The sequence below is a fragment of the Geotrypetes seraphini genome, chromosome 3 (genome assembly GCF_902459505.1).
Source record: "Geotrypetes seraphini chromosome 3, aGeoSer1.1, whole genome shotgun sequence".
Lineage (NCBI taxonomy): Eukaryota > Metazoa > Chordata > Amphibia > Gymnophiona > Dermophiidae > Geotrypetes > Geotrypetes seraphini.
The window spans coordinates 140,287,512-140,314,736 of record NC_047086.1 but is presented as its reverse complement, the minus strand read 5'-3'; the positions used below and the strand labels follow the sequence as shown (position 1 = coordinate 140,314,736).

Here is a 27,225-nt window from a genome sequence, read left to right as displayed (position 1 = left end):
AAAGGAAGCGAGAAGGGCTACTGCTGGACAGGGGGAACAGGAAGCAAAGAAGGAAATAAAGAAAGGCCTCAGTGCCCCATTGTGCTAAAGGTTTACACATCTATTCTAGCACCCCGTTAACGTTACGGATTTAAACACTAGTTGAATATAAATGCCTTAAAAGAAAAATCCTTCATTTTTTCTTTCCTCCACTCTGCCACCCTGCTCTTCCAATTATAACCTCCTCCTTCAAAAGCTGTCATGAAGCATTTTCAAAATTAGCAGGTCAGCTGTATTAATATTCTGTATTCTAAAAGTAGCACAGCTGGCCCACAACTTTTGAAAATATTTGAGCAGTGCTAACTTGTTTTTACATAACTCATCCACAGCCAATGGAATCAGCTTGAGCAGCTACTACGACATATCATTTTTATAGCACTATTAGATGGACACAGCACTCAAACTGTGCATTAAACATGTAAGAGACTGACAAGAGCTTACAATTTAATCAAGACAGCCAAGCAGGACAAATAAGGGATAAGGGAATTACTTATGGTGATAGTGTCTCTCCTTTAATCCTGCCACAGGGAAATTACTTTGGGAAGGCTTTGCTTCCTGTTACACAAGCTGCTTATACATAGGTGTCAGTGATTCAGTTGTTTGGAGTAGTGCTGCCTGATTCGCAGATTCATAAGTTTGGAGAGGCTAAATCAGGGCAGGGATAGTGCAGTGCAGAGATAGTTCAGTTAAAATATTTGGGATAATGCTTTAGCTAGAACTGATTTTTTTTTTAGGGGTCCCCAAGGTTAACATGTGGATGAGGCACTAGGCATGCAAGTCCAAGTGTATATACTAGCTATATTCTTACTAACAAAGAGGGAACAACTCTTTAATTAACTCCCCAAAAGCAGACTACTCAAAAAGGAAGTTAGTCTTAGAGTTAGACTCAGACAATCAATTCCACAACCGTAATCAGGCCACTATTACCAAGGCAGCCTGGAGAATCAGTCAAAAATGCCACCCCCTTTCCCCGACTCCAAAACTGCAACATCCAAGCTACATAATGTAACCCCGCCCACTCTGGCCCAAGCGTTGCAGCTCCTTTTTCAACAAATCTGTAGTCATGGTATACGAGTGGCCAGCTAAACACTCAGATAGAGGAGGTGGGAGTTCAGACAAATAACAATAGTCACTCCTTGACCACAACAGCCATGAACTAAAGGCATGTTTAAGGAACATCTAGGCCAGCGGTCTCAAACATGCGGCCCGCGATCTGTCCTTGCCTAAAGCAGGGGTCCCCAATCTGCTTCCCTTCCCACTGCCCTCCCCCAAGCCACCGCAATCGGGGAACAGGCCAGCGCCCGAGGTCTTAGCTCTCCCTGCATATCTTCCCCAGCTCAGAGCCGACCAATTCTCGCCACCCAACGTTCAATTCTAATATTCGCTGCCTGGCTGGCCCGGAAGTTCCTCCTCGACGTTAGAATTGACGTCGGGTGGCATGAATTGGTTGGCCCCGCGCTGGGGAAGATATGCAGGGAGAGTTAAGACCTCGGCACTGGCCTGTTCCCCGAATGTGGCGGCGGCAGCTTGTTCCCCGATTGCAGCGGTGGCAGCCTGTTCCCCGATTGTGGCGGCGGCAGCTTGTTCCCCGATTGCGGCGGTGGCGGCCTGTTATCTGATTGCGGCGGTGACAGCCTGTTCCCCAATGGTGGTGGCTTGGGAGAGGGCAGGGAAAAGTAAAGAAAGAAAGGGAGGATGGGACAGAGAGACAGAAAGAAAGAAGGGAAACGGGACACAGACAGAAAGGGGCCTGGAGAGAGAAAGGCGGGCATGGAGAAAGAAAGAAAAAAAGAAAGAAAGGGGGCATGGGGAGAGAGAGAAAGACAGACATATAGAAAGAATGGGGGCATGGATAGAGAGAGAAAGAAAGAAGGGGGCAGGGTGAAAGAAATAAAAAGTTGGGGGAGGGAAGGAGACAGGTGCCAGACCAGGGGAAAGAAAGGAAGGAGGGATGGAGAGAAAGGAAAGAAAGAGATGGCAGACCATGGAAATAGGGACAGAAGAAGAGAGATATTGAAGGGAAGGTAAGACATGGAAACATAGATTTTGAAAAGAAAGCAGAAAAATTGAATATTAAGTTAATACCAAAGATGGATGCAAGGCAGAAAGTGAAGACGGAGAGAAAAACAGTCAAAGGACAAGAAGATCCTGGAAACATAGTTAAATGCACAGAAAAATAAAGTCACCAGACAACAAAGGTAGGGAAAATGATTTTATTTTCAATATAGTGATTGAAATGTGTCAGTTTTGAGAAAGGAAAGATATTAAACTTTAAATGTGAGGGCCGCAGAAAAAAATAGTTAATGACAATTTTGCATAAGGTAAAACTCTTTATAGTTTAGAAATCTTTCCTTTAACTGTTAAAGGAAAGATTTATAAACTATAAAGAGTTTTACCTCATGCAAAGTTGTCATTTCTTTAATAAGACATTAACTATTTTTTATGCGGCCCTCCAAGTACCTACAAATCCAAAATGTGGCCCCACTAAGGGTTTGAGTTTGAGATCACTGATCTAGGCCTTCCTGTCATAAGCATTTCTCAGGGCAGAACCTCAAGCTGGAAGTGGTGTTCTTTTGGTCATTGTCATTACCAAAGCATCCACTCTTGGGACATAAAAAAACAAACTAATCCAGATCCACCTGGGTACGAGAGTACCATTTATTCATAAATTTGGAACCTTTGAGCACCAAATCTGAGATGCCCAGTCTACCCCTGCGAAATCATAGAGATATGAAAGGCAAAAACAATTTGATTAATAAGCAACTGTTACTCTTCCTGGTTAACTACTGGGGAATCGTCCACTTCCTCTCGGAGCAATTCTCCATAATATAACAAAAAGTCACCAATGGAAAAGGTCTATAGAGAACTAGGGTTGGATTAGCACCAAGCAGCTTCTAGCCCCCAAAACTGGTCACAGAAAGACACCTCTAAAAATGGCTGCTGCTTCAGGCAACTCTCCCATTAAGATGCAACAAGGCTGGTTCTTGTTTGGGCTGACAGCTGCTGCTGTAATCCAATTCCTTTGCCTGACAATTTTTGCAAGGAAATAAAGCAATGACAGCCCAAATAATTTTTTTTTTAATTCTACAAAAGGAAGAAAGATAGGAAGGGAGGTATCCCTTCTGGCAAGGCCCAGTATGAACCTATGCTAGTTAGCCTTGTTGAACAAAATCTTTTGGGCCAAGGCACAGAGCTCGAGAATAGAAGCAAATCCTTCTGGGCTCAACTAGCAGAAGTATTAATCTGACCCCTGAGAGCTTGTAGCAACCAGCCTCAACCATTTGATGTAGACCATAGGATGCATCCAGGGGTTTTAGGCCTATTACCACAAAACTCCTGCTGCATCAGTCCAACCTGAACCATCTGATGGAGGCAGAAGCATATGAACAGGATCCAGGCTGCACCACCCGTTATACCAGCGATGGCATTAGAATCTTCTGGGGTTATTTTTCTCTGCCTCCATCTACTGCTAAAAGGACATAAAACTCACTAATCTGGACTGTTCTAACAGGAAAGAGAACTTAATTTAAACCTAACCAGATAGAAGGATACTACAAAGAATTTCATCTCAACAAAATGGCCTAAAATCCTGGTTGATGTTAATACAAATTAATTACCATTATCTAGCACATATCTTCAACTTTGCTTTATGACATATGCTTTATAAATCTTAAGAGAACAGGTATATATATATATATATATACACCGGGTATCTCAAGTTTTTTCTTTTTATATCTACAGGTATTTCAGTTTATAAATATCCAAGTTGAAAATTGTAGAGAAAGCAAAGAATGAACATTAGCTTTAATCAATCATGTCTTCACCTATCAAATAAGGGAAACTTCCCCGTATACAGCAGACTGATTGGAGCCACCATTTTTCAAGATGGTGGCTCTGGAAGCAGCAGTGAATGGGCATCACTTCTACCTCCTTTACTTTTAAATTTTCATCTTTATTAAGAAAAGCAAAAATACTAAAACAAACACATTGCAGGTCTCACTTTAACATTTTTACCCCTCCCTGCCCCCTTCAATAATTTGAATCCCTAAAGCAACCTCCAAACCTGTTGTACACTTATCCAAATCCAAAGAGATCAGGGTCTGGGACAGAGAGACAACCCAAGACTTCTGCCTCCTTTAGAGAGCATTGGGTGAGTAGGGGGTGCCAACAGATACAAGGGATTGGGTCTTTTGTCTTTTTTTTTTTTATAGTGCGAGAAGGAAAGGGGTGCTCCAGACACCAAGGATTTTATTTGAAGTAGTGCAGTAAAGTTGGGTGCCCTAGAGACGAGAGAAAGTATTTTTTATTAAGACAGGGGCAGAGGGTCAGGTCAGTGGGGTGATGTCCCCCATCACCCCACTGACCTGACCCTCTGCCCCTGCCAACAACTTCTTTTTTTTTTTTAAACTCCTCTCTATGGTGTCTAGTAACACCCCCCCCCCCCCCAGTGTCACTAGATACCATTTGAGGAGAAGGAGAGCCAGGTCCAGTCTGGTCCAATAGGAGTGGGATGTTGCCATTGCAGAAAGCTATCAGTACCTATGGTGCACTGCACATGGCGAAAAAAACTTCTAGTGGTAAGCACACAAAAGTCATTGTTTCTCTATCTGCATTGCTGAAGCATACTTAATGATCTCATATGAATTTATTTCATTGAAATGTAAGGTCATGTTTGTCAAGCGAGTCAAACCTGCACTCAACCTATCTTCTAATATAATAAAACGTTAAGCCGCGCATGCGCACTTCCTATGTGTGCGTCCGTTTTCCGTGAGCTGTAGCGATCCATAGGAAGTGCGCATGCGTGGCTTACGGTCTGGCCTCACGCAAGACAAGTGAAAATGCGCGCCCTTCCCTGCTCTCCACCTGCGGAGCGGCGGCTGCCGGCCGCTAGCACCCTCTGCCCTCTCCAAACCGGGGCCGCAGCCAGCCAACGATTGCCTCCACAGCGCAGAATTACTTATCTGCCAAGCCCGCGAGGGGAGGAGGGAGAGGGCTGGGGGCTGTCCCGCTGGCAGCATGGCCCCCAATCCCCTTGCGCCGCAGCAGTGTCAGTAGGGAACAAGTCGACGACTCCCCCCTCCCGCACCAACCGCTGCCGCTCCTGTTTGAAGCGGCCTGATGAGGTTCGCGGCCGGCTGTAGCGAACCTCGCAGGCCGCTCTCCACATGAAGCACGTTCCCTCTGACGCGATCGCATCAGAAGGAACATGCTACCATATGGAGAGCGGCCTGCGAGGTTCAATACAGCCGCCCATGAACCTAAGCAGGCCGCTTTGAACAGGAATAGGAGCGGCAGCGGCGGCAGGAACCATGGATGGATGGAGGGAGGTAAGAATGGGAGGGGAAGCCAAAAAAGAAGGGCTATGGAGCAGGCAAAAAAGGGAGCTGTTTTGGTGAGAGGGATGTGCTGAGTGCACGAAGCAGGCAGGCAGGCATTGCACAACAGGGGGAGAGGCAAAGGGGGCTGCTTTGGGGGGATGGTTGTACTGGGGGCCGACAGTAATCATGGGGGTACAGAAGAGGGCCACGGAGCAGGCAGGCATGGCACAACAGGGGGCCAGAGGGAGAGCGAAAGGGGGCTGCTTTGGGGGGAGGGGTGTGCTGAGGGCAGACAGCAATCAGGGAGGGGGGAGAAACAGAAGGGGGGCCACGAAGCAGGCAGGCATTGCACAACAGGGGGAGAGGCAAAGGGGGCTGATTTGGGGGGATGGTTGTTCTGGGGACAGAAAGCAATCATGGGGGGAGGAATAGAAGGGGGGCCATGGAGCAGGCAGGCATTGCACAACAGGGGGATAGGGGGCTGCTTTGGCAGGAGAGTTGTGCTGTGGGCAGACAGCAATTATGGGGGAGAACAGAAGGGGGCCACGGAGCAGGCAGGCATTGCACAACAGGGGGAGAGGGAAAGGGGGCTGCTTTGGGGGGATGGGCAGAAAGCAATCATAGGGGGGGACATAAGGGGGCCACACAGCAGGCAGGCATGGCACAACTGGGGGCCAGGGGGGGAGGGAAAGGGAGCTGCTTTGGGGGGATGGTTGTTCTGGGGGCAGACAGCAATCATGGGGGGGAACAGAAGGGGGCCAAGAAGCAGGCAGGCATTGCACAACAGGGGGAAAGGGAAAGGAGGCTGCTTTGGCAAGCAGGGGGGCCAGGGAGACAGACAGAAAGAAAGACGCACAGACAGGGGACCAGGGAGAGACGCAGACACAAAGAATGACAGACAGACAGCGTCCAGGGAGAGAGAGAGAGACAAATAAAAAACAAAAAACAGACATACAGACATCTACTCTAGCACCCGTTATTGTAACGGGTTTAAACACTAGTTTACCATAATCCACTAGATAATAGGGAATATCAACCTTTGCACAGACACAAATGAACCCAAAGAAGAAGCAGAGCAGTCCAGATCTTCAAATAAATATAAAAAATAAGATTATAGGTTTTTTAAAAGTTTAGTATCTTTTTCATGCTGTTTAGTATCTTTTTCATGTTGGTTTTTATATATACTTTGTTTTATAGATGCTAGGATACTTGAAGCACTCTGATCCGATTCCTACCTGCCTACTCGGATCCATCGCTCCTGCTGTGATCCTTCCCATCTGTCACATCCTCAACTTTTCGCTTTCCACTGCTACGGTTCCTGATGTCTTCAAACATGCTATAGTTATGCCCCTCCTTAAAAAGCCCTAGCTTGATCCTATGTCCCCCCTCCTATCCAAACTACTCGAACGTGCTGTTCACCGCCGTTGCCTGGACTTCCTTTCTTCTCATAATATTCTTGACCCACTTCAATCGGGCTTTTGCCCTCTCCACTCTACAGAAACTGCCCTTGCTAAAGTATCTAACGACCTATTCCTGGCCAAATCCGATGGACTCTACTCTATCCTCATTCTTTTTGATCCGTCTGCTGCTTTAACACTGTTGATCACCGCCTCCTTCTCGACACGTTGTCCTCGCTGGGATTCCGGAGTTCCACTCTCTCCTGGTTTTCTTCCTATCTCTCTCGACATACCTTCAGCGTATGTTATGGTGGATCCTCCTCTGCCGCCATCCCGCTACCTACTGGCATACCCCAAGGCTCTGTCCTGGGCCCTCTTCTCTTTTCCCTATATACCCTCTCTCTTGGTACGCTGATCTCCTCTCATGGTTTTCAATATCACCTCTATGCTGATGACTCCCAGATCTACCTCTCCACGCCGGATATCTCTGCGGGAGTTCAGGTCCGAATTTCAGCCTGCCTGTCATATCAAACTGAATATGGCTAAAACTGAACTCCTTATCTTTCCCCACAAACCCACCTTCCTCCTCTCGCCATTCTCTATCTCTGTGGATAACGCTATCCTCCTCCCTGTCTCGTCGGCTCGCAACCTTGTGGTGATCTTTGACTCCTCTCTCTCCTTTTCTGCTCAGATCTAACAGACCGCCATATCCTGTCGCTTCCTCCTCTATAACTTTACCAAAATACGTCCTCTCTGAGCACACGACCAAAACCCTTGTCCATGCTCTCATCATCTCGTGTTTAGACTACTGCAACGTACTTCTCTTGGGCCTCCCATGCGCCTGTCTCTCGCCTCTTCAATCCGTTCAAAATGCTGCTGCGCGACTCATATTCCGTGAGAGCCGCTATTCTCACATTACACCTCTCCTCAAATCACTTTCATTGGCTCCCCATCCATTTCCGAATACAGTTTAAATTCCTCTTGCTGACCTACAAGTGCGTTCGGTCTGAAGCCCCCACGATATCTCTCCTCGCTCATCGTCCCCTATGCTTCCCTCCGTGATCTCCGCTCGTCAGGCAAGCCCCTCTTATCTGTACCCTTCTCTTCCACTGCCAACTCCAGACTCCGTCCCTTCTTTCTTGTGGCGCTGTATGCCTGGAACAGGTTACCTGAATCAATACGTCGTGCTCCATCCCTGGCAGTGTTCAAATCCAAGCTAAAGGACCACTTTTTTGAAACTGCTTTCAACTCTCCCCTCAGATACCTATACCCGCTATAACCTCCCCAACCCTGAAATGTCCTGTCTAAATTAGATTGTAAGCTTTTCTGAGCAGGGACTGTCTACTGTATGTTAAAATGTACAGCGCTGCATACACCTTTCAGCGCTATAAAAATAATAAATAGTAGTAGTAGTAGTTTAGCCGAAACATGGCTCGTGTCAAGTCTTGATATTGTTTTATCTTCATTTTTTATATTAAATTTCCCTGAGTTTGAAGACCTGGACTGCTCTGCTTCTTCTTTGGGCTCAACCCAGTTACTGCATTGCTCAGTCAGTAATGTGTGTGTATATTTCGCAGTAGCTTTCTGCATCAGCCCCACAGACAAGTCCTCACCAAACATGAAACAAAGGGTCACAGGTTAATAAGGATAAGGTAATGATCATTCATTTGATTTAACATAAGAACATAAGAATAGCCTTACTGGGTCAGACCAATGGTCCATCAAGCCTAGTAGCCCTTTCTCACGGTGGCCAATCCAGGTCACTAGTACCTGGCCAAAACCTCTCTGTGGTACAAGCAAAGTGATTTACATATTATACTGATGTTCTTTCTCTGCTCTAGTGGGCTCAAAATCTAAGTTTTTGTACCTGGGGCAATGAAAGGTCAGAATGAACCCAGTTCTCCAGGTTCTCAGCCCACTTCTCTAGCCGTTAGGCTATTCCTCCACTCCACTAGTATTAAAGAGATGAAGGCAAAAGCTGAAATGGGAACATCAAGAAGTCCGAGTTTGCATGCACAGTAACACTGGAGAAATAGAAAAAGAAATGCATTTCCACTTGTACTGGGCAAAATATAGTTTTGAGAGATCTGCATTTCTTAAAGCTGACAGATCCCATTTAATAAATTCAAAATAAAATTCTTTATTCCTACCTTTGATTTCTGAGCATTTTATTTTTCCATTCACTTTGGTCCTAGTGTCTTTCTTCTGTTTTCCTGGGGGTTTTGTTGTTTTTATTTAATTCTGTTCAGGATCTCTAGTCCACTTGCCATATCTTCTTCCATTCCCCTCACAACCATCTCTGATACTACCTTTCACTTTCTTTTTCTCTTTTCTTCTATATCTATTCAAAATTCATGTTGCATCTCCTTTTTTTTCACCTGCTTATCAACTTTCCATCTCCCCACTCTCCCCAGCCCTCCCAATTTCTCATCTTACTCCTTCCTCAGCCTATTCCCTTCTTTTATCTACTAAATACCACATTTCAGCTCTCATCCTAGCCCCTTCTCTATTGATCACCCCTTATAGTTCCTACAATGAGACATAAACACACTCGAGGAATGGGCTGCGAAATGGCAAATGAGGCTCAACGTGGATAAGTGCAAGGTGATGAATGTCGGTAACAAAAATCATATGCACAAATACAGGATGTCTGGTGCTATACTTGGAGAGAGCCCCCAGGAAAGAGACTTGGGAGCACTTGTAGAGAAGTCAATGAAACCGTCCGCGCAATGCGCAGCGGTGGCGATAAGGGCAAACAGAATTCAAGTTTATTTAAAATTTCTTATACCGCCTAATCAAGCCTAATCAAGCTAGGAATGATTAAGAAGGGGATCACAAACAGATCTGAAAAGGTTATCATGCTGTTGTACTGGGCCATGGTATGCCCCCACTTGGAATACTGCATCCAACACTGGTCGCCGTACATGAAAAAGGACATAGTACTACTCGAAAGGGTCCAGAGAAGAGTGACAAACATGGCTGAGGGACTGGAGAAGTTGCCGTACAATGAGAGGCTAGAGAAACTGGGCCTCTTCTCCCTTGAAAAGAGGAGACTGAGAGGGGACATGATAGAAACATTCAAGATATTGAAGGGAATTGACTTAGTAGAGAAAGAGAGATTGTTCACCCTCTCCAAGGTGAAGAAAACGAGAGGGCACTCGCTAAAGTTAAAAGGAGACAGATTCCATACAAACGTAAGGAAGTTCTTCTTCACCCAGACAGTGGTAGAACTCTGGAATGCTCTTCCAGAGGCTGTTATAGGGGAAAGCACCCTCCAGGGATTTAAGAAAAGGTTAGATAAGTTCCCGCTGGAACAGAACATAAGCAGGTAAGGCTAGACTCAAATAGGGTACTGGTCTTTGACCTAAGGGCCGCCGCGTGAGCGGCCTGCTGGGTACGATGGACCACTGGTCTGACCCAGCAGCGACAAATCTTATGTTTTCACTCTCCATTTAGATCCTTTCACCATCTCCCAGCTCTATTCCCATCCTTGTCTCATTCATCTCCTTTGGTTTCTCCCTCATGGTTCCACCATGCTTTATACATCTCCCCATCTCCTCTCCTTTTCCTTCCCCCATGGTCTAACATATTCCTGTTTCCTCTCCATTCCCCATCATCCCCCAACATAAATCAATATACTTTCCAGCCCCTCTCCCACCATGGTGCAGCATTCCCCGATCTCCCTCTTCTCCTGTGCATTAACCAGTCCCTCTCTTTCCCCATACATTACTCAATGGTTCAGCATCTCTCCACTCCATACCCCCCCTCTCCCGCCTTCCGCATATTCCTATCTTCCTTTGCTCTTCTCTTTTTCTCATACAGTCCAACATGGTTAGAGCAGTGAACAGAACCAGTGGAACCAGATTCGATTTCTACTGCAGCTCCGTGTAACCCTAGACCGTCACTTAACCCTCACTGCCCCAAGTACAAAACTTAGATTGTAGCCCACCAGGGACAAAGAAAGTTCTTTCAGATAATATGTAAATCACTTTGGTTATACCACAGAAAAGCAATATACCTTTGCTCATCCTATCCTCTGTCCCTGTCCTCCCTACTCTCCTCCTCCAGTATCTCCCCTCTTGCCTTCTCTGGTTTCCCTGTATTGTGACAGCCAACATCATCTTTTCTGCTCTGTTTGTAGCTACAGCTGGGCTTCATGCTCAACTGTGGTAAGGACAGGTAAGACAAGAGGGAGCACAGAGCCTTTTACTCTATGCATACTCTGAAGGTCTGCCATATCCCAGCCTACTCCATAACAGGAATTTTGCCACAAAGTCTTTCCACATCCCTTCCCCTTTATTTAAAGCTACATACAAGTATTTCCAAAGTAGAATGAGTTAAATAAATTATATTCTTTTCAGTATAACAGATTATAGGACTCTTGAATGTTAAACACAACTGTGTAAAAAAAAATTGAATTGCCTTAAGTTTCCCAGTTTTTGAGAATGTGGATGGATAAGTTGTACATGACCAGAGCCTAGCCACTTAACAGCATTTAGGCCCCTCCCAACACTCACCTGAAGATGCTCCATTTTAGCTATTTATGAAGATGTGAGGGAGCTCTGGCTTGATCCACATCCAATCTTCCTTACGAGTGTCGAGATCCTGCAATAGTGATGGAAAGACAGTAGTAGAGAAGAAGGGAAAGGAATATAAGGAGGTGGAGATGGTGAAGTCATGGAAAGGTAGATGAGCAAAGATTCTTCAGAATATACACATAATGAACACCTTCAACTCCAAGAATACTTCTAAAACAAATCTGATTTAATATGTAGCTTCCAAGAAGTAACAAGTTCAGTCTACCCAGGCAATTTTGGCAATTGTTGAGCAAGGTAGGATAAGTTGAATCCAAACAAAAGATTGTATAGTAGGTCTCCCTTAGATCTAGATGTAAAATATTGTGCTCTCTCGGTACTTGAGCCAACTTCTTTCAGTTAGAAACAGACTAAACCATAACTGATGCCTTTTCTGACCTATCCCTTTTCTCACATACACCCTGTCACTCCTTTTCCTACATGTGCAGTCAAATCCTTCCAAACATGTTTAGAATTGTTGAAATTCCAAACTTTCAAACTGCAGAGCAACAAGAAAACAAGAAGATAATCTAATAATCAAAATCCTGAAGCACAAGTCAGGGAAGGTACTTTTTCACATTGCTGTATTTACCACCCAACCAATTTCCCTTATTATTGCATATATGTCACACTAAATGGTATCTGACCTTTAAACAAAACATAATATTAGACAAAGAGAACCTGAGTAAACAGACAACACAGTTATTCAATTATTACTTAACTAGTCTTTAAGCCAGTTACATTAACGGGTGCTAAAATAGATGTGTCTGTCTGTCTGTGTTTCTTTATCTCTCTCTCCTTGGCTGCTGTCTGTGTCCTTCTGTCTTCCCCCCCCCCCCCCCCCGAGCAAAGCTGTCTGCCCCCCAGCACACACCTCCCCCCAAAGCAGCCCCCTTTCCCTCTCCCTGTCTCTCCATGGCCCTCTTCTGTCTTCCTCCCAGAGCAAAACTGTTTGCCCCAAGCACACCCCTCCCCCCAAAGCAATCCCCTTTCCCTCTCCCTGTCTCTCCATGGCCCCTTCTTTCTCCCCCCCGAGCAAAACTGTCTGTCCCCAGCACACCTCTCCCCCCGTGCGTCAGAGGGAACGTGCTACTGAGGTTGGAGAGCGGCCTGCGAGGTTCGCTAAAGCTGGCCACCATTGTAGGCTGCTCTTTAGAAGAGCATCAGATGCAGCAGCAGCGGCGGCGAGTGAGGGCAGGACAGGCTGCTCTGAAGAGGAGGATCGGCGGCAGTGGTGAGTGAGGACGGGAGGTGTGTTCCCTGCTGAGAACGCGGGCAGGGACAGAGCTTGCCTGGCCAAATGGTGAGTGAGGGCGGGAGGAGGGGAGTGGTCAGAATGTTCCCTGCAGCCGGGTTCTAAAATGGAACACGGCCAAGGATCACACACCACGGCGGCAGGGAACATGAAACCCTAAGTGCGCATGTGCGCTTATGGTTTTATTATATAAGATTTAAAGCAACAAAGTTATCCAACACCCGTATTCACCTATGTGAAAAAGTAGCTGCCTCCTTAGTTCTCAACCAATTGATCAAATGTAATCGATTAGATTCAGTTGATTGAACATAGCTAGACTTGATTACAGCCAGCCCTGTTGAATCTAAAACCTCACTATATACTGAACCAGAGTCTGAGAGTGAAGAGGTACTATACAGTTTTTAGAACGCTTATATGTAACAATAAAAAATTCCAGAACAGATGAGAAAAATAAGCTCTTGAAACACATCAATCTAGAAAATTACAAAGCCACTTCTAAAGCTCTAGAACTCCAACAAACCACCATGAGAGCCATTACCTCCAAATGGTGAAGTCTTAGAATAGTGATGAACCTTCCCTGGAGTGTCTGGACTGCCAAAATTATTAAAAGTGTAGAGCAGAAACTCATCCAGGAATTCACAAAACATCCCAGACCATTGAAAGTACTGCAGACCTCAGTAACATCAGTTAAAAACATAAGAGTTGTCATGTTGGGACAGACCGAAGGTCTATTGAGCTCTGTATCCTGTTTCCAACAGTGGCCAACTCAGGTCATAAGTACCTGGCAAGATCCAGGGAGTAAAACCAATTTTATGCTGCTTATCCTAGGAACATCTCAATCATGGCTTAAGGAATTCCCTGAACTGCGAGCCCATGTTTTTAACCTGCGGGCTTAAATGGGCTCACTGGGCTACTAAAAGTAAAGTAAAAGTTAAAAAAAAAAAAGTCGTGGCTCAGAGGGGTCTTTGACGCATGCGCAGACCATCTACAGATGGTCTGTGCATGCTTCAGGATCGCACACTAGCGATCTGTGTTGGCCGATGGGGGCGTTTCTCCGATCGCCCCATTAGAATATTGTCGGTTTGTGAATCCATCGGACCTGCCCGGATTGGACACCGATCGGTCATGTTAGTGAATCTAGCCCTAAGAATGTTACAATGCCCCTGTATCGCTCCATGTTTCGACCTCACCTGGAGAACTGCGTTCAATTCTGTCTCCTTATCTCAAGAAAGATATAGTGGCGCTAGAAAAGGTTCAAAGAAGAGCAACCAAGATGATAAAGGGGATGGAACTCCTCTCGTATGAGGAAAGACTAAAACGGTTAGGGCTCTTATAGCTTGGAAAAGAGACGGCTGAGGGGAGATATGATTGAAGTTTACAAAATCTTGAGTGGAGTAGAACGGGAACAAGTGGATCGATTTTTCACTCCGTCAAAAATTACAAAGACTAGGGGGACACTCGAAGTTACAGGGAAATAGTTTTAAAACCAATAAGAGGAAAACATTTTTCACTCAGAGAATAGTTAAGTTCTGGAAAGTGTTGCCAGAGGTTGTGGTAAGAGCAGATAGCGTAGCTGGTTTTAAGAAAGGTTTGGACAAGTTCCTGGAGGAAAAGTCCATGGCCTGCTGTTAAGACAGACATGAGAGAAGCCACTGCTTGCTCTGGATCGGAGGCGTGGTTTCTTAATGTGCAAAGTCTTCTTACACCTGGGTTCCATCAGACATCCCTCTTCTCTCAGGATTTGTGAACAGTATTCCACACATTACTTGTAGGGGTCCTTAAACCCAGAGGAATGTCTATTTCAGGGGTGCCCAACGCGTCGATCGCGATCGACCAGTAGCTCAGGAAGGCAACTCGAGTCGATCGCCGTCCTGGTCTACGGGCCGATCAGCCTTCCTCTCCAGTGTTCTCCCTAGGGCCTTTTAGCTGGGCGGTCTGCCCAGCTGTCATCTGCCGCTGCTGAACATTAAAAAAAAAACAAAAAAACCGGCTTGGAGATTTCAGCCCCTAGCGAACTTATGCTCCGGGCTCTAACGTGTGCATGCAGGCTTCTCTTCTCTTCCCTCCAAAACAGGAAGTTATGTCCGGGGAGGGGGAGGGGGGAAGAAGGGAAGCCTGCACGCACATGTTGAGAGCCCTGAAGCAAGCGTTCGCTACGGGCTAATGCGGGAGACAGGTTAGTGAAACATTTGTTCTTGTTCCTGCCGGGTCCTGCCTACTTTCTGTTTCCGCGAAGGCAGGACCCGGCAGCATTTCCCCCAATAGGTTGATCATGATCTTGGGCTGATCAGCCTTCCTCTTCCTGATGGCAGAATTGACGTCGGGGAGAGGAATGCTGGTTGGCCGAAGCAGGGAGAGCTTGGGGCCTGTTATTGGTGGCGTTTGGGTCCTGGTCCCCGATGGTAATGGCAGTGGCAGTGGCTTGGGGAAGGGCAGGGAGAAAGAAGGAAAGAAGAGAAACAGAAAATAAAGAAAGGGAGGCAGAGAGAAAGAAAGGGCAGGGAAGAGGAAGGAAAAGTTGGGGGGAAGGAATGAGGTCTGGAGGAGAAGAAGCATACAGGCTAAAAGAAGGGAAGAAAGATTGTATGCACAGTCAGAAGAAGAAAGTGCAACCAGAGACTCGTGAAATCACCAGACAAGGTAGGGAAAATGGTTTTATTTTAAATTTAGTGATCAAAATGTGTCTGAATTTATATCTGCTGTCTATATTTTACACTAAGGTCCCCTTTTACTAAACCGCAATAGAGGTTTTTAGCGCAGGGAGCCTATGAGTGTCGAGAGCAGCGCTGGGCATTCAGCGCAGCTCCCTGCGCTAAAAACTGCTATCATGGTTTAGTAAAAAGGGAGGGGGTATATTTGTCTATTTTTGTATGGTTGTTACTGAGGTGATAGTGCTTAGAGTCATCTGCTTTGACCTCTTTGAAAAACCCTGGAATAGGAATGATAATTAACATTTTCTATGCGTATAGTGTGCGTTGTGTTTTTTTTAAAAATTTTATTGTTGGTAGATCATTTTGACTGGGTCATTTTAAAAGTAGCTCGCAAGCCCAAAAAGTGTGGGCACCCCTGGTCTATTTGATGCTTTCCCCACAAAAAGATCTAGACTTCCTTGATGCTTAAAATTGATCTGTAAGTCCCCTCTTCCCTGCACTTCCAAGCTAATCATAGGCTTCTCTGCAATATTGTGTCTGTTTCACTGGTAAAAAGTATGGCTGGCAGGAAAGTTCTCCTTTACTAAAAGAATGGCACTTTTTTCTACCACACCTTCATTTTCCCTCTGCCTGGATTTACATAGTGAAGGCCCACCCTCATCAGGACCGCAGGCTTTGAAAATTCCAGCCTGTATGCTAAAAGAACAGAACTAGGGGCAGGATTTTCAAAAACCCGCGTAAAAAACCAAGGTCTGCTACCGCAGCCATTTTGATACCGAATCTAAAAACCTGAGACATTCTTAAAAAATTGAGCATGCAAATAAAATTGGCGGACAGCAGCAAAGATTTCCTACATTTGCATGGGCACATGCACAGAAAAACGCTGATAAAAAAAACCCCACTCTCTTGCTGCACCATTGGATGAATGGAAGGGAGAGGAGGGGAGAAGCAACGTCGTCTTTTTTCAATCACACTTAAAACATGCCTTTCTCTCGAAAAAAAAATTACTATAATTCAGGTAAATCTTGTAATTTGTTTTTAATGTAAAATTTAATCAAGACCCACTGCCAGCAACACACAAGACAAGGGTATCATACACGTGCTCAAGAAGAAAGATTGGCTTTTAACAAGCGCGCATGAAACATGCCTGTCTCTCCCAAAAACTCAAAAGAAGTGTGATTTTACTACCCTCCACTAAAAATATATACACACACATTTTTTTTTTTTGCATTAGCCACAGTCAAAACACAAGTGCTGGCACTATAACGGTCGCTGCTTTATGTTGCCAAAAGCCAACGCTGCTCTTCGAAAATGCCTATTGCTGGAGACTGCCAGAAACCTCGCTAAAGCCGAGATAATTCATTTTGATAATCCGCTGCTAAAATGCGTACAGGCTAAACCACTGGAAAACTGTTTAGCGACCGCGTTAAAGTTTTGAGAATCTTACCCTAGGTCAGGGGTGTCCAACCTGCGGCCCGGTGAAGTATTTTGTGCAGCCCCGGTCGAGGGTGATGCAGTGTTTTCCTCTGCTGCCCTCGGGTGTTTACCGTCTTGCCGGCTCTCTCCTCTGTCTTGCTGCAGTGTTTGCACGTTTATGCGGCCCCCAGAAACTTTTTTCTTCGGCCAATGCGACCCAGGGAAGCCAAAAGGTTGGACACCCCTGCCCTAGGTGATTTCCAACATCATCTCTTTACTCTTATGCTGGACCTAATCTAACATCAGAAATCCTAATTATCAGGAAACCCAGTGGAGACCTTCAACCAGCATGGCAGAAAAAAGTGTGTGTAAGAGACAAGTCAATCATCCCCCTCACCCCTCCCCCAAACAGTTCTACATAATATATTCTCTCTGTCATCAAAGTAGAGAGCTGCACGGGAACGGGGATGACGGGAATCCCGCGGGACCCGCGGGGATCCTGCGGGTTCCCCCTTTGGGTCACGGGGATCCCGTGGGGACGCCCCCTAGGGTCGCGGGGATCCCTTGGGGATGCCCCCTAGGGTCGCGGGGATCCCTTGGGGATGCCTCTGAGGGTCGCGGGGATCCTGCGGGGTTGGATCGCAGTGCATTCGAGCCGCGAGGGTAGTCTCCTTCTCCTTACCTGCCCTGTCGCAGCACACAGCCGAACGGAAATCTTCCCAATGTCAGCACTGACGTCGGAGGGAGGGCTTAAGCAAAGCCCTCCCTTCCTCCGATGTCAGCGCTGACATCAGGAAGACTTCCGGTCGGCTGTGTGCGGCAGGGCAGGTAGGGAGAAGGCAATGGTGTATGAAAGAGGGGGGAGGGGGCGGTCCGCCCCGGAGAATGTGCACAGCCGGTCAGGTCCCCCGATCGACCGACAACAGGCCCGGCCGACAAATCTCCCTGCCCTGTAGCCGCGAATCTAAATTACCTCTTACAGCAGCTTCACTACTCCAGCTGCTGTAAGAAGGTAATTTAGATTCGCGGCTACAGGACAGGGAGATTTGTCCGACCGGGCCTGTTCTGTTGTCGGTCCGGTGCAAAAGCGCCACAAAGGTGGAGGCAGGGAGGGAGGAAAGGTGGAGTGGAGAAGAAAAGACGCTTAAGGGGGGGAGAAGGCCGCTGAAAAGCACTGGGGAAGACAAAGGGGTGGAAAAGAACGCTGAAAGGACATGGGGTAAACGGGAGGAGGGGGGGGGGAAGGACCCTGAAAGCACTGGGGAAGACAAAGGGGTGGAGAATGCCACTGAAAGGACATGGGGAAAACAGGGGTGGAGAAGGCCGCTGAAAGGACATGGGGAAGACAGAGGGGGGAGAAGGCCGCTGAAAGGACATGGGGAAGACAGAGGGGGGAGAAGGACGCTGAAAGGACATGGGGAAGGCAGAGGGGGGAGAAGGATGCTGCCTGACAGGCCATGGGGAAGATGGTGGGGGAGAAGGACACTGAAAGGAAATGGGGAAGAGGGAATGGGAAGAAGACGCTGGCAGGGAAGAAGGCAGAGGTGCCAGACTATGGGGGGAGCAGCGGGAAGAAGATGGGTGCCAGACCAATTTGGGAGGGGGGAGAAAGGAAGAGGCACAGTAACAGAGCAAATGGAAGACACAGAGAGAAGAGAGACAGTGGATGGAAGGAATTGAATGAGAACATGAAGAAAGCAGAAACCAGGCAATAAAGGTAGGAAAAAAATTCTTTTTTTTTCTTTTTTTTTTTCTTAAGGATAAAGTAGTATATTAGTTGTGTTGATAAAAATTTATAAACATTAGAGGCTCTGGTAGAAACCCGTTTACAAAGTATGTATGCTTCCCAATTAATATTTCCAAATTAATAAAGTCTTTTTGCTTATTTTTAAATGGGTTTCTACCAGAGCCTTTAATTCAGTAGCATAATTAAATGAAATAACTATTTCTGTAGTTTATAGGGACGGGCGGGGACGTAGGGGATTCCTCGCGGGGACGGGTGGGGACGGAGGGATTCCTCACGGGGACGGGTGGGGACGGGTGGGACTTTGGCGGGGACGGGTGGGATTTCTGTCCTCGCGCAACTCTCTACATCAAAGCCCTTCCTTAGCTTTCCAGGCAGGAGAGAGAATGACACGAGAATAGCCGTGCAGATAACCATGGGAAAACTTGCAGGATCGTGCCCTCAACGGATGAGTTTACAAATTTAGCATTATTTCTGCCGATCCTGGTTTTTTACCATGTTCCTATATCTCCTGAGACTAAAAACATTGTTCTGGCTATGGTTCCAGTGGCCCCATTCTGCTACCTGTGCATGTTGTAAATGTATAATGTGATATCTTCAAATGTGACCCCGTCACTAACAGCCCTAGACTTAAGTGGGACTTTGTAAATATTTTCTCTCAAATCAACTGGATGTAGAAATATATCTAGTACAATTACACTAGCCCCAGACCCTGTCTAATAGGATAACTGGTAAGAAGTTTTACCTGCTAGAAGAAAACGTTCTGTGCTGCCTCGCAAAATTTTCCTTTATGCAGGGAGGAAAGATGAAGCAAGAAAACGGCAAGCAATTCGAATAGTTCCAATTTCAGTACAGTCAGGAAACAGCATGACGAAAACGATCTAAAGTTACAGTGAACTGATTTAAAGAATCCACGTGGAATAAGAAATTAATCTGCTGTGGGCAAGAGCACACGCATTCCTTCCGTGTGCAGAGGCCGGACTTCCTCACCCAAAGTTTGTTTTTAATGTTCTGTTGATTTAATGTGTATCTTATTCTTATTCCTTCTCCCTTTCCCGAACTCTCTATTACATAATTCGGGTTCTGTACGTAGAAAGGAACCAGCTGCACAACCCCCGCCCGTCTCGAGCGCACCTTGGACAATGACGTCAGCATTACTTGCGCTTTTCTTTTTCCTTCTTCCCCAGCTTCCAAGCAAACCAGTCTTTGCACCTTGTTGCCAAGGAGGCTGGGGGCGTTCCCAAATTGCTAAAAGTGAAAGCAGGTCAAAGAACGCTCATCTCTAATTTGTGCAGAGCTAGGGAGAGTCGGGTTAAACTTAAATGTCCTGTCGCTCATTTCCAGTGTACAAAGCCAACCTGAACAACAGTATCATGGTGCTTTTTGTTTTCAGGGATATTGGTTTATTTTGGGGGTTTCTTAGACCGAACCTTGATGAGGATGGAACAGCTGGATGTTATCCTAAAGTCCTTGTTAGATTTGCACATTTAGACTATAGATAAATTTACAGGTATTAACTTTGTGAATGTAATGGGTGCTTGAACAGATTCCTTCAGTGTCTAGGGCAGGGGTCGGGCAACCTTTTTAAAACAAAAAGACAATTTATCCTAAGATTTACAAAGCTGCAATGGGTAGAGAAGGGAGTTTGAGATATTTCAGGTCTCTCACTCTTCCCTCCCCAAGGTCTAGTTTCTCTCCTCTCTTTCTTCCCTCCAACCCCTCACAGGTCTCTGCACCTCTCTTCCCTCCCTCTCCACCCAGACCATAGCCAAGGTTCTATCCCCTCTCTAGGCTTCGACCCTTTAATCTCCCAACCCCATGACCCCCCCCCCTCCTGGGCCTACCACAGTATCTGGTGGTTCAGCAGGGGTTTTCATGGCAGGAGGGGAGCCCTCTCGCTCCTGCCTCCATGTGGCTGACTTCTAGAATGAATGCTGTCTCAGCTGCTCACAGCATTTTCTGTAGTACCATGAGCTGCCACAAGAGGTTGCAGCAGTCATTTTAGAAGTCAAGCAAGAGGGCCACGCACCTGCCACAAAGACCCCCGCTGGACTATCAGGTACCTCGGTAGGCCCGGAGGGGGGGTGGGTCAAATTGTGGGGTTGGGACCCAATGAGTCGCAGCCAAATGGCAGAGTCGCATGTGGCTTGCGAGCTACAGGTTGCCGATCCCTGGTCTAGGGGTTATTTTTCTGTAACAGGTGTTATCCGAAGACTCTAGGCAGATGTTCTCACATATAGGTGACATCTCTAACGGAGCCCGGGCACAAACATTTGAAAAGTGTGATACAACTTTAAGAGCCTCAGGCTTGTTCATGTGTCAGCTCCCCATATCTCCCTGCAGCTCAAGAGATCCCCAGTTCAGTTACAAGCTAAGAAGCCAATAAGGGGAGGTGGGAGGGTTGTGAGAATTAAGTACCTGCTGTTCTTGGATAACACCTGTTACAGAAAGGTAACTGTGCCTTATCCCAGGACAAGCAGGCAGGACATATAGGATTCCCTAGCTGACAGGGTTATTCATGCCTCTGAGAAGAGGGAATTTCCACTATCATGAGCCAGATGAGACCAAGCAGGTTGGAAGGATATTGGATTCGAGGAAAGTAAATTTTGTTAAAGATTAAACAGGGCTTACTTCTTAACTTTAAGAGAGCAATATAGACCTATCTTTTCCCCAAAAATCCTTATTTATCCTACCTCTGCATACAAACTGTATGCAAACTTAGAAAAACACCTAAAAATGACTAAATGGTATACTTAACTCAACTCTACATGTGTATTGTGGCCGGGCCAGGCACTCTGCTAGCAAAAGACCCGGCTTGGACTGCAGGCAAGATTTTGGGCGCCTTTGATTTGGTTGGTGAAAAGAAAAACACGGAAATTTTCTGGATTCAGTTCAAAATAAGGTTTACACTTTATTTGTCCGCAAGAAAAACCAAACCAAAAATATCTGACTTAAATCCAGTGATAGGTTCAATGCAGATCACTGCCACCTGGGTCAAGTATCCTTTATTGTACTTCATTTCAAAATTCATTGCTATTAGGCTTCATTTGCCTCTAATACTAATTGTCCAAATAATATTATAGTTTCTGTTGGGACCCCTAGTCTCTGTTGAGACCCCCACAGGTAGCTGGGTTCCCTCATGGGGGAGCATTTTCCTGGCTTACCCCCCTCTCTCCAGGCAATGCCTGCTCTATTATAGTATAGCCAGTTCCAATAATAAAGCAAAAGAGTTCTCATTGGCTTTCACTGTGTTTTTTTTTTCTCTTGGGACTTCTGTTCTGCCCAAGCAGTGGGGGTGGAAACAAAACAACCCTTCCTGTGCATACAGTTGTGCTATGCCCCACCCCACCCCAAGTTTTCAAGCACCCCTTTGCTGCTTCCTGGCAGTTTAAAAGTTTGTTCAGGGAATGGCTAATTCCCCTAGCACTTGTGCTTGGTTAACGTGACCATTTATTTTTTCTTCAAAACGGGACATCTATTAATTGTCAATCCTGTCCTAGCTCTGCCCCCAATTTCTTCTATTCATTTTTCACGTACACATAATATCTTATTAATTCATAATGGTAACCATAAAATAAAAAAACACACAAAGCACACTGTATGCAGAGAAAATGTTAATTATCATTTATATTTGGGGGGGTTTCAAAGATGTCAAGGCAGATGACTTTAAAATATGCAATGTCACCTCAGTAACTATAGAAAAATAGACACATAGAGTGCAAAATATAGACAGCAGATATAAATTCTCAAAACTGACACATTTTGATCACTAAATTGAAAATAAAATAATTTTTCCTACCTTTGTTGGCTGGTGATTTCATGAGTCTCTGGTTGCACTTGTTTCTTTCTGTGCATCCAATATATATATACAGTGATACCTTGGATTACGAGCATAATCCGTTCTAGGAGCATGCTCGTAATCCAAAATGCTCATTTATCAAAGCGAGTTTCCCCATAGGAAATATGGAAACTCGCTTTGATGCGTCCCCCCCCTCCCCGAGAACCGGCATTGCTCCCCTTGAAGGCCCCCCTGCGATCCGGCACCCACCCCCATCCCCCCAACGCGATCTGGCACCTCCCCGCCACGATCCGGCACTCCCCCGACGTTCTGAACGTGAACTCGCAGGCCTTGAGCATGCACAGATGCTCAAGGCCCAGCAGACGAGGAGGCCGATCTTCGGGGTGCCCAGATGAAGGTAAGAAGCGGCGGGGGGGTGCCCAATCGTGGCGGGGGGTGCCAGATCGTGGCGGGGGGTGCCCAATCGCATCGGGGGGTGCAAGATCGTGGCGGGGGTGCCGATCGCGGGGGGAGGGTTCCGTATCACGGGGGGGAGAATGCTGGATTGTGGCGGGAGGGGGCGCTCGTAAATCGAGCCATGCTCGGTTTCCGAGGCACCGATTTTGCAAATGTTTTGCTCGTTTTGCAAAACACTCGCAAACCGGTGCACTCGTAAACCGAGGTACCACTGTATATATATATATATATATTTCTTTTTTTCTTTCTCATCCAACATTTCTTTCAGAATCCAGCCCCATCCCCTTTGGGTCCGGGTTTCTATCTCTTTTCCCTCTGTTACCCTCCCCAGATCCAGTGTCAGTTCTCCTTTGTACCTTTGTTCCAGGTCTCCCTCTCTCTTCCTCCTCTGTTATGATCTTGCCTCTCTCTGCTCTTCCTCAGGATCTCTCCCCCTCTGTCTGCACCTCGCATAGTCCTGCATCTATCTGCCTCCTGTCTTTCCTCTTTGGTCCAGGCCTTTCTCTGTCTTTCTCCTTTGGTCCAGGCCTTTCTCTCTCGTCTTTCTTTTATGTACAACCACCGATTCAAACCCCCCCCCCCCCCCAGATTCGCTGCAACTGAAGAAAAGGAAAGTCCAGGCGCTGGCCCACAAGCCTTCTTCCCGACATCAATTCTAACGTCGGAGAGGAAGTTCCGGGCCAGCCATAATTGGCCAGCGCGGAACTTCCTCTCCGATGTCAGAATTGACATTGGGAAGAAGGCTTGTGGGCCGGCACCTAGACCTTACTTTTCTTCAGTTGCAGCGGGCAGCAAGCAGCGGCGGCGGACCGGGGCGGGGTGCTGAATCGGCAGTAGGCCAGGCATTTTGAACTTGGATGGTTTTGTGGTCAAAAATGGCAAATAAAGTTGTATATCCTAAGGGTTGGACATCTGGCAGCCAAGATGTCTAATATAGGATTTAAAAAAAAATTGGGCATATTGTGATGTTGCCAGTTTTGAAAATGACCGTTTCTACACCTCCAACTTTGGACTTCTTGCGGGAAACATCCAAAGCTGGACTTAGATGTCCTATAGAAAATGATCCTTCACATATGTTTGATATCTCAGATATGGCAGTGCACACTGGTGTAAGAGAAAAGGCTTTGCTGTCAGTTCTGTTACTATTCTTATGCTTCTTTTGGGTGGGGGTTAATGTTTTCAGCTTATGCCCTTGGTTTGACCTGTGAGGCATACTAATGTGCATCAATCCCTCTTTTTCCCCACCCCCACAGATGTGACAATTTGGGGGCCTTTTACTAAAGATTACCATAGTGCATGTTATCTGCCACATGACCCATTTTATTTTTATTGGTCCTGCCTCAGTTAACATGGTTAATCTTTAGTAAAAGACCCCCTTAGTGATGTGTCTAATGCAAAACCTAGCGATGCTAATGGTTTTAGCTAAATCTTTGGCAACAATTTTCAGTTTAATTGTACATTCAATGCAAAAACATATTTTCTGATTTGTTTGTAAAAGTTTTGCCTGTTAATTTCTTGGAGTGGACCCTAGCCTTAGTACTATCCGAAAGGTTAAATAATAATCCCCTAAGTATCCACTCCAGCTCATTTGTGATTTTATAAACCTCAATCATACTTCTCAGCTGTCTCTTTCCTAATCTCTGTTTAGCCTTTAACTATTTTATTTAATTTCTTCATAAGGATCCATTCTAACCCTTTTAACATTTTGGATGCCCTTCTTCGTTTTCTGGTTCCACTATACATTTTTTTTTGAGACATGGTGATACAGTTACCGTTGTACCGTGGACTGAACAGAAAGTTGTATGATATTCCATTTTTTATTCTCAATTCCTTGCCAAATAAGTCCTAACATTCTTCTTGCTTTATTTTTTCATTACTACAGTATTGAACACTGCATTGAAGATTTCAACATATTGTCCACTGTGACCACAGGAGCCTGTTTTCCTGGGGGTTGACTCCTAATATAGAACTGGCATCACATACCCATAGTTAGGATCATTCTCCATATGCATTACTTCACATCTGCACACATTAACTTTCTGGCTGTCTAGTCCCCCACTCTAACAATGTCCTCCTGCAATTACTTACAACCCACTCATGATTTAACAATTTTGAACTATGTTGTCATCTGCAAATGTAATTACCTTACTCAGGACACAGAAGAAATGTCAGACATTATTTTAATAAAATAGTGTACATAATTTAAATGTAAATACAGGTATGTACATATTTATATGACTATCTCCCTTTGGTTGGCTACACCAACAGAGAATTAAAAAAAGGGATACTGGGACAGACCCAAGGTCCATCAAGCCCAGTATCCTGTTTCCAACAGTGGCCAATCCATGTCACAAAAACCTGGCAAGATTTCAAAGAGTAAAACAGATTTTATGCTGCTTATTCTAGGAATAAGCAGTAAATTTCCTCAGGTCCATCTTAATAAGGCCTTACTGACTTTTGTTTTAGAGAATTATCCAAACCTTTTTAAAATCATGCTAAGTTAACTGCTTTCAACACATTCTCCGGCGGTGAATTCCTGAGTTTAATTACACGTTGAAGAAATATTTTCTCCAATTTGTTTTAAATCTCCTACTTAGTAGATATTGCATGCCCCCTAGTCCTAATATTTTTGGAAAGAGTAAAGAAGCGATTCACATCTACCTGTTCCTCTCTACAGTATTTTATAGACCTCCATCATATTCCCCAGAACCATCTCTTTTCAAGGCTGGAGCCCTAGCCACTTTAGCCTTTCCTCATAGAGAAGTCATTCCATCCCATTTATAATTTTCATTGCCCTTCTCTATACCTTTTCTAATTCCACTATCTGGGGCATTTTCAAAACATTAAGATGTTTTTTAAAAAATACGACATAAATCGGCACTTGGACGTTTTTTTCTCCAAAACATCTAAATGCCGATTTTCTGGATGTCTAGCTGAGCTTCTTAGCCGCTGTGCATCCAAAGTTCGAGGTGGCATGTTGGAGGTGATATGGGTGGACTTTGGGCAGGCTTAGAACTTAAGAAATCTTATGGTGATAATCAACCCTTTCTCAAGATGTCCAGGATGGAACTTAGACGTCCGAGGCTAGACCCCATACAGATAAACATCTGCCTTATAGCACTGGAGCAGTGAATTGTAGATATACATAAGTACAAAATTTTAAAAGTGCCAAAAAGGTACCCAAACTGACCAAATGACCACTGGAGGGATTATGTAATGACCCCTCCCCCCAATCACTCCCTCAATGGTCTATAACCCTCTCCCACCCCACAAAGATCTTAATAAAACAGTACATACTAGTCTCTAGAACAGCAGCACCTGGTATAGTAAAGCCTAGTAGCCTGGAGGGTGGGCTAATGAACCATAGAAAGGAGGACTCTAGCCCATTAGTCAGTCTAAACACAACATTTATGATGGAAAGTGTGAGCCCCCCAAAACCCTCCTATGCTGCCATATAGGTATCATTTATTTAAAAAATTTATATACCATATATTGACCATCGGCAGCCATAAGGGCTATTAGGGTGAGCGACAGGTGGTTATAATAAGTTTTGGGGGAGTTTGAGAGGGCTCAGCACAAATTATAAGGGGGTTATAATGGTGCATATTTGTCACCCTTTCTGTGAAGTTCACAGCAGTGCCCTCTAAGGTGTCCCACTGCTCTGCCGGCATGTCTGTGTGCGAGTCTATTACAATTCTGGCCCCTCCCAGCATAAAATCCATCTGTTTTATTCTTTTGGTATGGTATATTGCCAGGTACTCACCCCTTTGGTTTGTCCTAGTATGGCGAGGCTTAATTCTTATGAGAGAGAGATACTGGACTATGGGATGAAAGAGAGCACTAAGAGATAATGGACCAGAAGAAGATGAGTAAGAGAGAGGGAGAGATGTATCTTCCCTTTCCCTTCTCCCTGCCCCAATGGTGCAGCAAGACTACTACCCTCTCCACTAGGTATCCCTAAACTACTGCCCTAGCTTCAGCAGCATTTAAGAAAACAAACACCATGCAAATCTGTCAACATTCACACTCAGATGCAGGTAGCACTAGAAAATCTCACTCATTTTGGTGGGATGGGGCCACCCTGTCTCTGTAGTGTATCCTATTCTCACTTATGCAGAACATACAGCAGCATCTTTAGAAAAACACCAGGACACTCTAAATTAAAAAAATATGGAGATTTGATTATTTTCTAAATAAATACAGTGAACTATCCCATCAAATACAACACCGGGCAACCCTAAAGTTTAAATTGGTGAGCCAAGTTATATAGCCATCCCGGAAATTATCATTTATCCTTATCCATCCTTTACACCTTCCACCTGACTATCAGACTCTTCCATAACTACCACCACTACTACTATTTATTATTTCTATAGCACTGAAAGGCGTATGCAGCACTGTACATTTTAACATACAATAAACCAGGGGTCTCCAAAGTCCCTCCTTGAGGGACAAAGCCAGTCGGGTTTTCAGGATTTCCCTAATGACTATGCATTGAAAGCAGTACATGCACATAGATCTCATGCATAGTCATTGGGGAAATCTTGAAAACCCGACTGGCTTCGACCCTCAAAGA

At 45.5% G+C, this 27,225-nt stretch overlaps 1 protein-coding gene across 6 annotated transcripts in view; it reads right to left on the bottom strand.

The window, feature by feature from the left end:
* Window positions 1–19,601, bottom strand: part of LOC117358018 (sterile alpha motif domain-containing protein 12-like) — a 91,344-nt gene extending 71,743 nt beyond the window's left edge. For 2 of the 6 annotated variants that reach the window (XM_033939413.1, XM_033939412.1), the window contains exons 1-2: window positions 19,140–19,596; window positions 11,272–11,359 (exon numbers count right to left, since the gene is read on the bottom strand). In XM_033939413.1, coding sequence (XP_033795304.1) covers window positions 11,272–11,286 — 15 coding nt within the window. In that variant the 5' untranslated portion in view covers window positions 11,287–11,359; window positions 19,140–19,596. Of the gene's footprint in view, window positions 1–11,271; window positions 11,360–19,139 lie in introns of all 6 variants that reach the window. The other 4 variants (XR_004538930.1, XM_033939416.1, XM_033939417.1 and 1 more) reach the window with 4 other exon arrangements.
* Between the last annotated feature and the right edge of the window lie 7,624 nt (window positions 19,602–27,225).